General features: G+C 40.1%; 1 protein-coding gene across 1 annotated transcript in view; it reads left to right on the top strand.

Moving 5' to 3' along the window:
• The window catches only part of cspg4 (chondroitin sulfate proteoglycan 4), a 74,457-nt gene that overhangs the window by 26,548 nt on the left and 33,622 nt on the right, over positions 1-14,287 (top strand). The window contains 1 exon segment of the mRNA XM_038706402.1: positions 13,698-13,861. Coding sequence (XP_038562330.1) covers positions 13,698-13,861 — 164 coding nt within the window.

Genomic DNA, 14,287 nt, shown 5'->3' with positions numbered 1-14,287 from the left:
CTTTGATAGTTTATTGATGAAGCAGCCTTGAGATACAACGTACAAGGTAGGTTTATATTATACAAAATTATACAGTAGATGGGTGAATAAATAATAAGTCATAGAAATCAAACTCCCTTCCTTACAGTCTCAAAGCTTTAGGGAAGAAGCTGCTTTGAAATCTGATGCTACTGCAGCGGATACGTCTGCCTTGAGACAGTTGAGAAATGGATTGTACAGAATTTCAAAACTTGTCCACTGAAAGCAGATGTGGAGAGTTAATGTACCATCCTAGTTAGCTTCTGTTCCACTAGCTTTTGCAACTCAGTTGTGTGGATGCTTTTTATCGGCTGACTTTCCAAAATCAGCATCCTAACCCCTAAGGCCTGTTTTTTTTTTTCTAGCCATACTCTACCCAAAACAGATATCTGCAACTGTACTGAAGAGAAACATTTGAACTTCTCATTATTTAAAAAAAGACAAAACCATTTTATTGTTAGCACTTAACAATATCTTTTCAGGTAGTATTCAACAGCCTAACAATGGCTAAGATTCATATAATGTGTTGTTGTTGAAAGCTTACAAAATATATGTGAGTTCATCATTGTTAAAATTTGTAGCTGTTCAAATTCAGAATGCTTCATCGCCACAGTAGCTGAATTCATGTCTAGACCCAAAATCTAAAAGGGGATTGATTTAATTGCTTTATTCAGTTGCACATCTTTTGTACTGATATCCAACCAGGAATGATTCAATATCTTGTTGGGCTGTGAACATACAATAGGTACAATATGTTCCCAAACGTATTCTCTACTGTACATTATAACTAACACAGCAGTTGCTGTTACTGCCTTTTAAGATCATGGACATGCATATGCTTCATAGCTTCTGAGCATACCTGAAGGCTACATTCAACTGTCACAGATGATTAGTCCTTGCATCCAGTGTTTTGGCAATTTAGACAGATCTTTGACTATAGTACAAAAGTTTCACTACACACACATCTCCATAGATCAGTGCCGCAGAGAAGCAGTCAACCTCCAACAATAGCTGTGCTGATCCGCTGTCATACTTGAGCTGGTACACTACACAAGAGGGAGTTTGATTTCTCCACAGTCATCTGCAATACATATGGTGGTTTCAAACACAGTGATGAGCATTTAGTTGAATCAGCCATGCACATTTGGGGGTTACACAAAGGAAGATTATGAGCAACTTCTCACAGATGAAATGAAGAAATAACCCCATAATCAGTCAGAGGCAATGAGGTGCATTACTCGTAATTACATCTGTTGGATACACAGAGAAGTTGTTGGAACAACAACCCATTCAAGTTCCCTGCTCTTGTTATCATCTAAATGCAAATTGAATGTAATAAGGACCTTGTGTGTCTATCTGCTGAAGTTCTGTGCCAACTTATAGGAACAGTATAAAGAAAAAAGGCTTTCAATATTTCTGCACATAGTTTATCAGCTTCCCAGAAGCATGCTTCTAAGTTTGTCAGGTCTTTTTCAAAATATTTCTTTCTCTCTGAACATTTTGTCTTTCTAATTTTTTTGTGAAGGTTTTTGTGCTTCCTGTCTTCGAGGCATCCCTGAGGTTCAGCAGGCTATGATGCACATGAACTCGTGGCACTGTGGCTTCAAATCTGACTCGTAACACGAGTTACCCTTTCTCTTACGACTTACACTCATAAAACCAAGGAGACCTTCTTCACCAGCCAAAAGACAGCACTGGTTGTTCATTCAACTGCTTAGGACAATCTGTGTTCACATTTTCCTGAAACGTGAACTTTTGCGGTCATGCAAATAATGACATAGAGTCACTTTGTATACAACCACAAAACCTCTTAGGATAATTCAGCATACAAACAACTTCAGCATCAAAGAACATGTTTTTTATCCCCTATCAAAATTCAACATGGGTAACATTTAACCCAGACAATCTTTCCCAAACTAAGTTTTTTGCTACCTAAATGTAACCAAATATTAAACATAGAGGTGATTGACTTACTTTTCTCCTTCTTACTATCTCTCTCCTTTTTGACGACGATTTAGACAACACGTTGTATTGTCAGAAAAAGAATATGTATAAGAATAAGGTTCTCGTTTCTCCTTCCTGTCTCAAATAACACAGGCAACAAATATCTGGTGAATTTGTTATCAGCAACTGCAAAGTCTTTGTTTTGAAAACTATGACAGATGGCTGTAAAGAAAAAGAGTTTTTTTTCACCAGCAAGGTGAAGGTTGGAGCAGCCATCATAGATTACACAGTTGGACTTCTACTGTTGCTACATCTGTACACAGAACAGCTGCCAAAGGGCGTGAGTTATGTACAGTAAACACTGGCTTGTGTTAGAGGACGCATGTTGCCACGACGTCCCTCCAGGCCCACTGGGGTGTGCAGAGTGGCCGCTGTCAGTAAATGATTTGGCGGGGATGCAGTTTGTTTCCCCCTGGGGCAATTTTGTCACCACATGTTCAAACCATTACCACAGATGTGGCTTGAGCGTGTAGGCCCAACAAAACCAGTGTTTACATTAAATGTGTATTCTATGTTGAAGCCTCATATGCCATGTGTAAGCAGTAACGACTTTATAAGGCAGATGGCACAATTTGGATTTGGATTGAGAAAATTGAGATGTGAAAAACGAGCTGACTTATGACCAAAATATTGTTTGTTCCCCAGACGAGCTGAACAAATCTGGGAGAGAATAGGCAAAGAGCAGTGCTTGTTCCTTCGTCATTACCACAATTTAGGAGCTCTTGAGCAAGGAACTTACCTCCCATTGCATTGTCCAGGTGTGTGTGTGTGCGTGCGTGTGTGTGTGTGTGTGTGTGTGTGTGTGTGTGTGTGTGTGTGTAAATATGTAGAGCAGGGCATTCCTGGAAAAAGTACCATTGACGCTCAGTGAATCTACTCTGGTAAAAGAAAGGTTAAAGTACCAATTTTGCACCGGACCAAATCCCCACTTGTGCCACTTAGTGCCTTTTCAAATAATCATTACTGTTTTGACTGTTTTGTTTGAGTCTTAGTATGTAGGTTAGTATGTAATAATTCACTGCAATAACAAAGACAAACTATTATGAAACAAAATCACATAGATTGTTAATAAAGCACTTAGCATTTACGGTTCCTCACTTAAATCAAAGTCAGCCCAGAAATACATTTGTATGTGGTAAAGAGGAGAGAGAAAGGATCATGTTTCAAATTCAAATCCCCAAAGGGTTTCTCCCAGCTCCACCATTTTCCACAGAAACAAGTGCTGTCCTTATTCAAGTCAGTACTTCAGTAATGAAACCAAACTGTGGAAAAATGAAATGGATGTATAAGTTGGAGCTGGAAAATTGGAGTGCTGTTTAAGTTGTTTCGCAGCGTTCTGGGGCTTTCCATGTTATACTGTATTTATTTTGGGTTGAAAGCATTGGGTAGAGGAAAAGTGAGAGTAGGATAGAGAGGCGGGAAAGACAGTTGTGTGTGTAGGGGAGGGGGGGGGCATCTCCCGAATGAGAGTTGAGCTGTTGTAGGGAGAAAAGCGGGTGGCTGGGTGGAGCAGGGCGGGCCTCCTCAACGGTAGCCTGGTGGAAAACAGTTGTGTGAATGGCGGGATATGGTGGGCTGACTCAGCCAGTAGGCCATGGAGGAATGACTGTTAGGTTGTGAGACATCTAACTCATGATGGAGAGAGTTAGAGAGTGTGTGAGTGAGTGTATGTGTGTGTGTGTGTGTGTGTGTGTGTGTTCATGGCCACTAATATGTGCATGGGTGAGTGTGGGTGTTTATGTTTACACCATGTACTTCTGTCTTTGGGTGTGTGCACTGGAATAGTTTAGAGTAACGCCGGTTGATGGGAGGGTTTGAGAGCAAGCATCTGGATAAAGCATTTATCTGGGCCTAAATTCAGCCAAGTAAAGCAAGAGAAAGGTGTCTCCAGGGTTTGGGGGAAGGGGTGATGTGGTGCTGGGGGGAGGTCAATCTAAGCTGGAGAAGGTCAGTCTGGTGGTGTGTGCCTTCAGCTGGTTCTCATTATGGGACTAATGTGACGCTCTGATCTCAAACACACACTGACTTTGCAGACCCAGGTTAAAGCCGGATATGGGTTTTGGGAGGCCCCTTCACTACAGCTTCTGTATCACAGTTTCCCTCCTTGGAGTACAACTAGACTTGGGGCCTCATTTACAGAAAGACCTCACTATCAAATTTGGCTGTGGAAAACTGTGCAGCTAAGAAGCTTGAAACTGATATGACAAAGGGTCTCTTGACATTAGATCAGTGTGAGGTTTAAATGAGGTGAGAAATATGAGACGTTTTAATGTTTTTGTTTCGCTGTTAGGCATCATTTAAAAATGAATTAAATATAAAACTGGGGCTATAGAGGATAGAACCTCAGTACATTTGGGCTGTAGATACCGCTCTAGTGTCATTTCTGGAGGCGTCACTCTAGCAATCTAGTAATGTTTTGATGTGGTGTTGAAGTTAGGGGATGTAGTATAAAGAGCGCAAATAGTCTGCATAGGGATGAGGTTGGCGTGGTTGGATGGGTCAAACATATGACTTTCACCCACGAGACCACTGTTCATTTCCCAACTGTAACCAATGAAGTCAATGTTACTAACATACTTATTTGAACCCAAATCATGATATTTTTCTAAACCTGACCAAGTACCACTTGTTTTATTTTGAAAGTCTAATTAGACATTGCATATTTATTATTGCTAACTTGACAATATATATATATAAACAACACCGAGGTCCAAATAAAATCTACTAATCTTTCTGATAAATGAGATAATGATGTACATAGACAAAAAAGTGGATCAGTTAATTTATGAGATCTGTCTGGGACATATTTGGATAATATAGAAGCCGAGTCCAACTTAAACACCATCTCTATCAAGTGTTCCTGTGCACTGGAACCCAGCTGAGCCAGGTTCTCAGGGCCCAGGTCCTAAATCTCTTTCCCTGTGCTGACGTTTAAGTGGAATGATTTATGATAGTGAGCTGCTTCTCAGACAAGTGTTTTCGAGCCCACTGAAAAGCCAATGTCATTCTGATAATTAGTGGTGGAGTGACTGATGCCTGCACTCATACTCATAACTGCAGTCATAAGGGCACTCTGAGTGAAAGCTCAATGGAGCTATTGATATGTCAGAAATGACGGTGAACGGTGAATGAGGCAAACCTGGAAAGAATCACAATGAGAGCAAACATAGAGACATACCTTTTCAGTACAACCAAAATAGTGTGATGGTGGAAAATGATGAGACCAACTTATAGTGTCCTCAAGGGCTTTCTGCTCATTCAAACTTAAAATTATGATAATCTCAATGATGCCTCAGATGCTCTCAATAGTGTGCAACAGCATACCAGTCGTATGAATGATGGAAACATAAAAACCCACAGAATAACTGAGGACAAAAGCCTCAAGAGTTCAGAATGCTGACATTAAGTGAAGTACCAAGGATTATAGAGGGGTGTTTGAGTCACGACATAGGGCCGCAGGCTACATCAAGAATGTCTGACTGCTTACGTCAAAGCTGGAAAACACGAAATTCAGAACTGAAGAAATTCTCTACTGAAAAATAAATTTGTGCTCTCTTCAGTGCTCTTAGCGGTTTGACATTGATGTACGTAGCACTATTGTTAAAGCTATGAGAGGTTCATTTGCCAATTTATATGCAAGACACTGTACATATGTAGAAATTTTGGAAACTGGTGCACTTTAGCTACCTGAAAAGGAGTCACGGGGCAGAAAAAATGGGGAAAGCCCTTAAACTAAGCTGCATCATAGACTTCAAACTGTAGGCCTAAAATAACCAACATTAAAATAATTTAGTTTAATTATCCGTACTAATCAGTAGATGTAGCAGAAGGACACATAACCTATTAGCGCTCTCATTTTGTGTTTACATTGTAAATATTAGAAACTTAAGTGGCTGTACTTAACTGCTGTCTAATTTCCTCCTGCTATTACCTTGAATCATCAGTGCTGTGGAACAAAGCCAGAGCAGTCTAACCTGTCATGCGTTACATGCAGTGCTCTCAGTTTGTTATTTCAGCTTTACGTTTTTTATGAATATAGTACGGTAGGAAAATGAAACTCCTTTATTTACCTTTAATTAGATTTAAAAGGATCAGTCAGTCCTGAAGTGCGGGACGCTTTCTATTCTGCAAGATGAGAAATGTATTATTATAAAAGTCTTAAGTTTAATAGCCTATTCGTGATTTCAATTGCTATTTTGCAATACTTTCTTCCTTCCTGTTGTCTACCTTGACACACTGTTCTACTCACTTTTCACATGGTGAGATATTACACTGCAATTCATTGCCAGTGTATGAAAAAGTTCAGTCTATAAACAGCCGTGCTCTAGCGGAGGGAAAACAGAGAAAATCACAGCTATATGTGTAAACAATCACTTGTTGGACCGTTTCTTGCTTCGTGAGTGTGTGTAAACGGGCGTAGAGGGGATCAGTTGGTGCGAGGAGGGATATAGGTTGAAATAGTATGGGGGGGGTCAATCCTCTGATGTCACGGGGGGATTATTTTAACAAGACCCACCCACTGGGACCTTGGCGGTCGATGGCTTCCGTACCTCGGCTGGGCTGACAGAGGCATGCTTTGTATTAGCCTTAGTCATAAACTACAGCAGAGCCCTGAGTCACTACAATGCTTCTGTTCACGTCTGTGTTTGTCTTACAATGTTGTTAGGTGAGTGAGATCATCAGTCCAAAGTCATTATGACCAATGAGTCTTTTAGTTGAGTGTGATGAGCCAACAAACAGTGAATTTGTCACGCACCTTATTCAACTGGAATATTGAGTTTGAGGAAAGATGTTTACCTTGTAGCTGAAAATTTGAGAATGACCCACTGTGTACTTCAGAGCCAGCACAATATTTCTTTGTTCGCTGTTGCCTTAGAATACAGTATAGCAAAGTTAACATGAAACTGAAATGCAGCCAACATTTGAGAGAAATATTTTCACTGGCAGCGGTGCAAGAGAGTGCACAGACCGCAAAGAAGAGTTCATGCCAAATTTCAGAAGTATAAAATAATGATTTCCAATTATTTGATTGGATGTTGTGTGGTCTTAAGCTACCTCTCTGGCCCCTTCTGATTTCCTGTTCTTAATCTCATCTCAACTCAGTGATAAAGGACTGCAGCTGATGCAAATACGTCTAGGTGTTAGTCAGTAGTTCTCAGCAAAACAAGTCATAGAGTGAAAGGCCCTTCCTTTCTTCTGTATCCCTCCAAAGAAAGTGGGCTTTTCCTATTAATTTTGTATAGAAACCCAGCCTTTCAGACCCCCTCTTGCATTAACAGCACAAACCCAGACAACACTGAGTCTTTCACATCCTTTCCACACTTTCCCTCCCTTTCCTCACAGGTCCATTTTCCTAAGCTGAAATTACATTACACTGCCATTTCTCCTTTCACAGGGAAAGGTCATAATTTTTCCTTGCTGCCGCCACCCCTTGTCTGTTGTGTAAGTGCAAGTTTTATAGAGAAAGAGCCTGAAAAGTTTTAATTATTGCCAGCAAGAAGGCCACTCGCTGAGGCTCCACAAGCCTGTTTTTTTTTATGTATTGTACCTCTTCACGCTGGCTAGCATTGGAGTGTCTCAGAGGGATGCAGAGGTAGGTTGGGATTTGAAAGGGGACTAAAATGATGATGTGTTTGCTTTCACACTGACATAGCCTGGTCTGAGAAATGGCTCTATAAAGCCTGTAAAAGCGTGTCCCTGGTGACTTCTGAAAAGTCAGTGGGGAAGGAGAGGGTCCTTGTAAAGCAGCTCTGTCAAGATATGTAGAGTTGTTGCTCTGCTCTCCGCTGTTTAACAGTGCAGGAGCAGTATTTTCTTATACAGGCAGCTGTATTCAGAGTCAGGTCTGTAAACATGTTGCACCAACATTATCACTTCCCTTAAAGAGCAGCTAGCGGTTAGTTAGTAGCTAGTGTGAGAATATCATTTGTTGAAAACTTTTCAGTAACACTTTCTATGAAGGTCATCGCTGTAATGACTTATATAATGCGTCCATAAGACGTTATAACAATTGTTATAATCACTTACAAACATGCATTAGGCGCTATAGCAAAGGTCATAACGTATTATGACCTTTTGATTAAATTTTTAAAAAACAACCAGCAAGGAGACTTAATACAAATTAACTCGCTCCAAACTCACTCCTCTCCCGCTTGACGCAGCTTCTGTCCCCAGAGTCAGAGTCCTGCTTGGAGCCGCCTTAAATCACCTTGGTACTATATTCCCTGTGATGAACTTACCGCTGTAGGCCTCAGAAGCTGTGTTTGGTCCCGGTCTGGCTGTGTTCACTGGGAAGCTACTGAGACCGGTTCAACTGCCTACTCGTTCGCCTCTGATCTAGTGCTCATTCCGGTGCCTCTCCCCAGCAACATCCATCGTTAATCTGCCGCATTATAGTCAATGCTTGCGAGTCCACCTGACGTGGCCGCAGCATGTCCCAGAAGCGTCTCTCCGCTCCGCAGAGAATAGTTAGAAGGTCTATTTTTGACGCAAGCCGTGTCAAGCAGCACAGAGCAGATTGAAAAGTCAGACACAGAACGGTATAGAGAATTTTCAGAATAAACCACCCTGTGGTGACTCCCAATTGTAAAATAACAATAAAAACAGACATAAAAAGAAATCATTTAACTACGTAACCTACTTAATCATAGTAGAAGCAAAAAATACAAATCACCATATTATTACCAGATGATCACCAAATCAACAAAATCTAAACATGTCAGCAAAATCAGGCAGGCAAAACGCTCTAATTCTGAAATGTTCCTTGTGGGAAATGTAGCCTGAAGTTGACAGAATGAAACAGGGTCACATAGAGCTGTAAAGAAGGTAGTAGTTAGCAAAAAATTGACAAATTAATAACAATTAAATAACGTGGGGCGGGCTGTACGCTATGAACGCATCAAAACCTCAGTGTAGCTGTAACGTCAGTGGATTCCCAGCGTATTTGTCTTCTGTCTCACCGCTTCAGCTGCAAAAGCTTGACCAACAGTTAACTGTTAACAACTAACTGGTTTTGAGGATCTTGTGGAGGAGCATGTGTGGGCACATATCACATTTGAGAAGCTAAAACTAGCAAATATTTAGCATTTTTGCTTGATACTCCTATATACTCATACAGTATATAGTATAATCAATGTTGGGCAAGTTACTCAGAAATTGTAATAAGTTACTAGTTACTTATTACTCCTTAAAAATAATAATAATAACTTATGGTTGAGCATTTCAACTTGTGGCTGAAAATTTTTGATATACGGGACTCCCTTGTAAAAGAGACATGCCTCAATGGGACTTTCCTGTTAAAATAAAGGTTAAATAAAAAATATTACTTTACTTATTTACGTAACTAGTTACGTTACTCTTTAGGTTACTATATTACTTTATATATTACTAAAACAAAGCAGTCTCTTATTACAGCAGCATGTTTTACTCGTTTCTTAAGGCCACCAGCTGAAATAAAAAACTAAAGCAAGTAAATCCCAACTTTTGAACTACTGTTTTTCTGCACATGCTTTTAAGTGCAGTATTCAGTGTTTTTACAAAACAAAAATATTGCTTACACCACTCTCTCCCAACTAGTGCATGCATCACTTGGAGTAGCGGCCAGAGTTTCTTTCTCTGAGTTTCACGTTCCTGTGCTGCTTAAGCAGATACTTCAATAAATTAGATGTATAATTGTTCACGGTTAAAAGCTTTTTGCTAGTCGCCCAAAGTTTACAATGTTCTTTGCAGCTTTGACTGTGACACAATTATCGCAATACTTACAGCTGTGGAAAGAGCACCTATCTCCCTCATTTTCCATTCTTCCTTTAGCTTTTTGGCTAACAGCTGACTTGAACAACATATGGTCCGGTGCCGCTGACCTGCATTACTTGCATTACTTGGATTAGTAACTGTAATATTATTACTGTTTTGGAAATATAATCCCTTACACTACTAGTTACTGGGGAAAGTAATAATATTCCGGTAAGACGTTACTGCTCAACACTGATTAGAATCTATGTTCTGATGAGTCCACTGGGTTGCTATCTGCAGACATAAAAGGAAAACTAATGTTTATCATAAGCACAAGTGCTTTTGACCCTTATGAGAGATGTAATTGCTCATTATGGTAATGACCGTGTTGCCACATTCTAAACGCCATTACACCCTTAAAAGCTCTCTAATTCTATCTATGGTCAACAACACCCTACCCTTTGTATAATCATATCCAGAGGCCATTATACCCTGTTGTAGTAGGCACAGCCCAGCAGAGGAACAAATGACCAACATAACTACTATTTATAGTCAAGCTAACTGTGGTTTAACCATGGGTTACACAAGTAGGTGGTTTGTTTGGATTGGAGACAGTGTTACCATGGCAACATTTTTGTAGAGGAACACACACTGGGTATCCTTGGTTCTGCATAACATTTTGCAGCAGCAGGTCATATTATTTGAGAGAAAAGTGGACCGTTATGTTTACAAAATAATAGCATTGTGTGTTAACACTAACATTAGTCAAACCAATATAAATTAGAAACTTCTTCTTTAGGGTATCATGCATGACAAAAGTATTTTCTTTGATGATCAAAATCTTATCTGTCTGTAGCATCTCATAATATGAGATATATATATATACTCATTGACGCAAACAAGTCATGGGACAAAACTTCGTCTGAATGTCTCAAATCTTCCTGCACTTGTGGTCAGCGTGTCTCTCCTCCCCAGAGCTTTTCCGGATGTGTGTCGATAGATTGAGACCAAAAGAGGATGGAGAAGAGGAGGAGGAAAGGGAAAGAAAGACAACAGGGTAATTCATTCAGCCGTCTGTGAAAGAGAGGAAGACTCAGTTTCCTCAGAGCATTATAAATACAAGCATAGTCAGTCATCAAATTATAGCCATCTGCATTGGCCTGAGACCAGGATTCTGGTTGATGCACAATAAAGTAGTGTGAAGAGTGGTGTGGTAGCTAAAGTGGATTGGAGACTGTCCTCTTAGGTGGTTAAACCTCCACACACAGTGTGGCAGCAGCTTCACAGCTCCAGCTTACACTCTAAAGGAGCAGGGATGCTGCTTTACAGATAATGATGCCTTGTCAGCGAAATCACCTCAGCTAGATCCCATCTATACCCAGCCCAAAGTCCCTGGAGAGTGGAGAATATAGCTGAGTGTTATATTGCAGTAGAAAACATGAAATGTGCAGACTGGTGATGCACATTGCTATTCTATCATAATTATGTTTTCTTTCATCCTGTAGGTATGAGTCAATTTTTGCATACTTGTGAAAAAGCGTGAACACAGGAAAGGTTTAAGCAAGGCTCGCAGAGACAAAAGAAGTGTCACAGAGCAGGGCTTTTATACAGATAGCATACTGCAAATGTACTTTTCCTACATGAAGCCTACTCTATACAGAGCTTTACACAGTTTAGCTTGGGAACTAATGAATTCCAGGTCCAGGTACACTGTAGAGAGTAAAGCTATTGTGTGTATCATTAGAAAATGTGCTTCTTTTCCTGAAGGCAACAGCAGCAAGATGAATTTGAACCAGAAAATCCCCAGGCAGAATTGTCTTGGCATCGCTCTCTCTTTCAGCTTTTTATCCCCATGCTCAGTGAACAATCCAACAAAAGCTCGGGTTTAAGAACCATGGAGCTCATTGCGATTTTCTTTGTTAATGCAATTGCCTGTAAGAAAAGATTCTGTTCCCCCATTTTTCAGTTTCAGCCTGAAGGCTCCTGTGCAATTAGCCCCAGTCTTTCATTTGGAATACCTTAGCCTTAACAGAAACTCTCTGAACTGTTCCATAATAGCCTCCGGCACAGTCAGTAACAGCTAACGACAATAGCCTCTGAAAAGTGACATTCTGAAAATGAATGATGTGTAACTGTAATAATTTCATTCAACTTGCATGTTCAGCTCTATTCTAGTTTTGAATTGCCAAGTAGGATCTCACTGCTTTAGTTTTGCCAGTTTTCTAAAAAAAAATAAAATTGAATTCACATTATATGGAAAGTTCAACATGTGATAATAACACTTTCCTGTGATATTTATTTCTGAGAGCCATCAACATGGCGTTTCTATGGCTGCAGGAGGCTGGTGCTGTGCAGTAGTGTATAATTGAAAGTCTTTGTGTATTTGCACTGAGACCGTTCATCACTGACTTTGTTCATGACAGAGCAGCCTTGGAACCAAAAGCAAATGCCTCTTAGTGAAATCACAAAAGCATGGGCACAACGATAAAAGCTGCGCTTTCGTCCTTCCTGACATCAAAATGATTGTGTTTGTTCACATTTCCAATGTTTGTTGCAGATCTGGGAGGAGGGGTTCATTTACAGGATGAGAAACAAAATGAAAAATTAACCCTTTAGTGTTTTGAAGTTGGCAGCATGGCATAAATGCAGATGCAACACAGACACAAGCTGCCCTTTAGAGAAACACAAACACACGCACACACACACACACACACACACTTGTTCTCACATGGACACCTTCAAACTTGAGAGACTTGAGAAAATTCTTTCACCATTTATAGCTATGAATGTGAATGTTTAGTTTTTTCCTCTTCTATTTTCTGTGTCTGAGAAGCTATTCTGTGAGATGTTTGTCTCATGGCTTCAAGCCCACCGTCCTGCAAAGCTATGGGATGCTACTTGTGATTTTGAGGGAATATTTTGGTCCTCATGATCTCATAGGAATGTTCTAACTTTGACACAGCAATGTCTCTCTTTGCTTTAATATTCCAAATATTCCAAAGCATTAGCATTGCGTGTTCAGAAGACTGCCTTCTTTGCTGTATTCCAATGAGTTTCTGTCTTGAACTATCAACCATGTGAGGGTGAGTGGGTGGCAAATGGAAAGCCCCTTTTCTATATCTCTTGGCTAAGGCCACGGAAAACCCATGCTGAGGAAACGGGGTCTTGGAGGTGGTCCAGTTTAATTTCAGAGCATGTGCACTGGGAAATAATTGACTTCCTCCATGGTTTACATTTTGTCAAGGGCCCCGGAGAGCACAGTCCGAGGCAGGTGGCCGAATTTGCATATCATTGGAAATGAGACAGCTCAAGCCTGGGAAATCCTGCACCCCAAGTCTCTATATGCCCGGAAAACCTCCGCAGGGGTAATGACTGATGTCTCAGTGAGAGAATCCCTTTGAGGCCAGAGGAGCTCCTCTTCAGCCAGGAGCAGATGGAGGACACCTGATAATATAGAAATCAGTCCAGAGCAAGTTGCACTGTAACGTTAGACTCCGAAAAATGCTCATCTAATTAGTGTCTCCAAACTCCCACATTAGAATTCACAAAGTTGCCATCCAGCAGTTGTAGGATATGACAGCAGTTATATAGCATCGTATGCAGATTTTTGTATGTTGTCTTTGTATAACATTGCTCATAATACTGTATATAATGAGCCATGTAATGTTGCCACACCATAGAAAATGCAAATTGTGTCAGGTAAATCAGGTGATTTCATTTTCCACTAAAAATGTTGGTGTTTTTCTTGTCTAAATGGCAACAAAACTATGGCATTTTTGTCTTTATTCAAAAGTAGACAGTTAAAGAAAAAATGTGTTTGTGTTGGGTGACAGACAGTAAAAATCACTGATTGTTGCAGTTATGTAGTATGCCTTAGACTTCTAGGCTAACATGACACATACATGTTAACTTTAAATGCTATGTTCTATTTTCACCCTTCACAGAATCCTACTTTGGGGACAGCTTCTGCAGTTTACAAGCCGTTCAAGATGTCTCCACCTTCCACCTGTCACTACAGATCAAGACTAGTCGGCGAAGTGGGCTGCTGTTACTGGCTGCAGGAACAGAGGACTACTTGTTCCTTGAGCTCCAAAATGGGAAAGTACAGGTGAATATTTAACAATGTGCGGAACCAAGGTTGAAATGTTTTCACACACCTTCAGATGATGTAGATTAGTCAGTCCCAAATCATCATCTGTGAATTTAAGACTGGATGAGCATGCATGTATTATATCAGAAATGAGAAGTTTTAGCACTGCACAGGCACTTATTTTAAGAGAAAGTATGATACCTAAAAGACACAGCAGGACTTTAGACAGACAAGACAATAATGTCTGTCTTTTGTGCCTAAACAACTTCTTCCACTACCAAAAAACAAAAATATTATCATTTTTATTTTCCTTTGCGGGAGAAGCAAGTATGAGAAAAAACACTTTAATTAACTATAGTAATACATACATATATAGATAGATAGATATATATAGATATGTGTATATATATATATATAGATATGTGTGTATATATATATATATAG

This window comes from Micropterus salmoides, unplaced genomic scaffold, assembly GCF_014851395.1.
Source record: "Micropterus salmoides isolate LMB-PRFRI ecotype aquatic unplaced genomic scaffold, ASM1485139v1 Ms_hic_scaffold_8, whole genome shotgun sequence".
Taxonomy (NCBI): domain Eukaryota; kingdom Metazoa; phylum Chordata; class Actinopteri; order Centrarchiformes; family Centrarchidae; genus Micropterus; species Micropterus salmoides.
The sequence above is the reverse complement of the archived record's forward strand: the minus strand, read 5'-3'. Positions and strand labels throughout refer to the sequence as shown.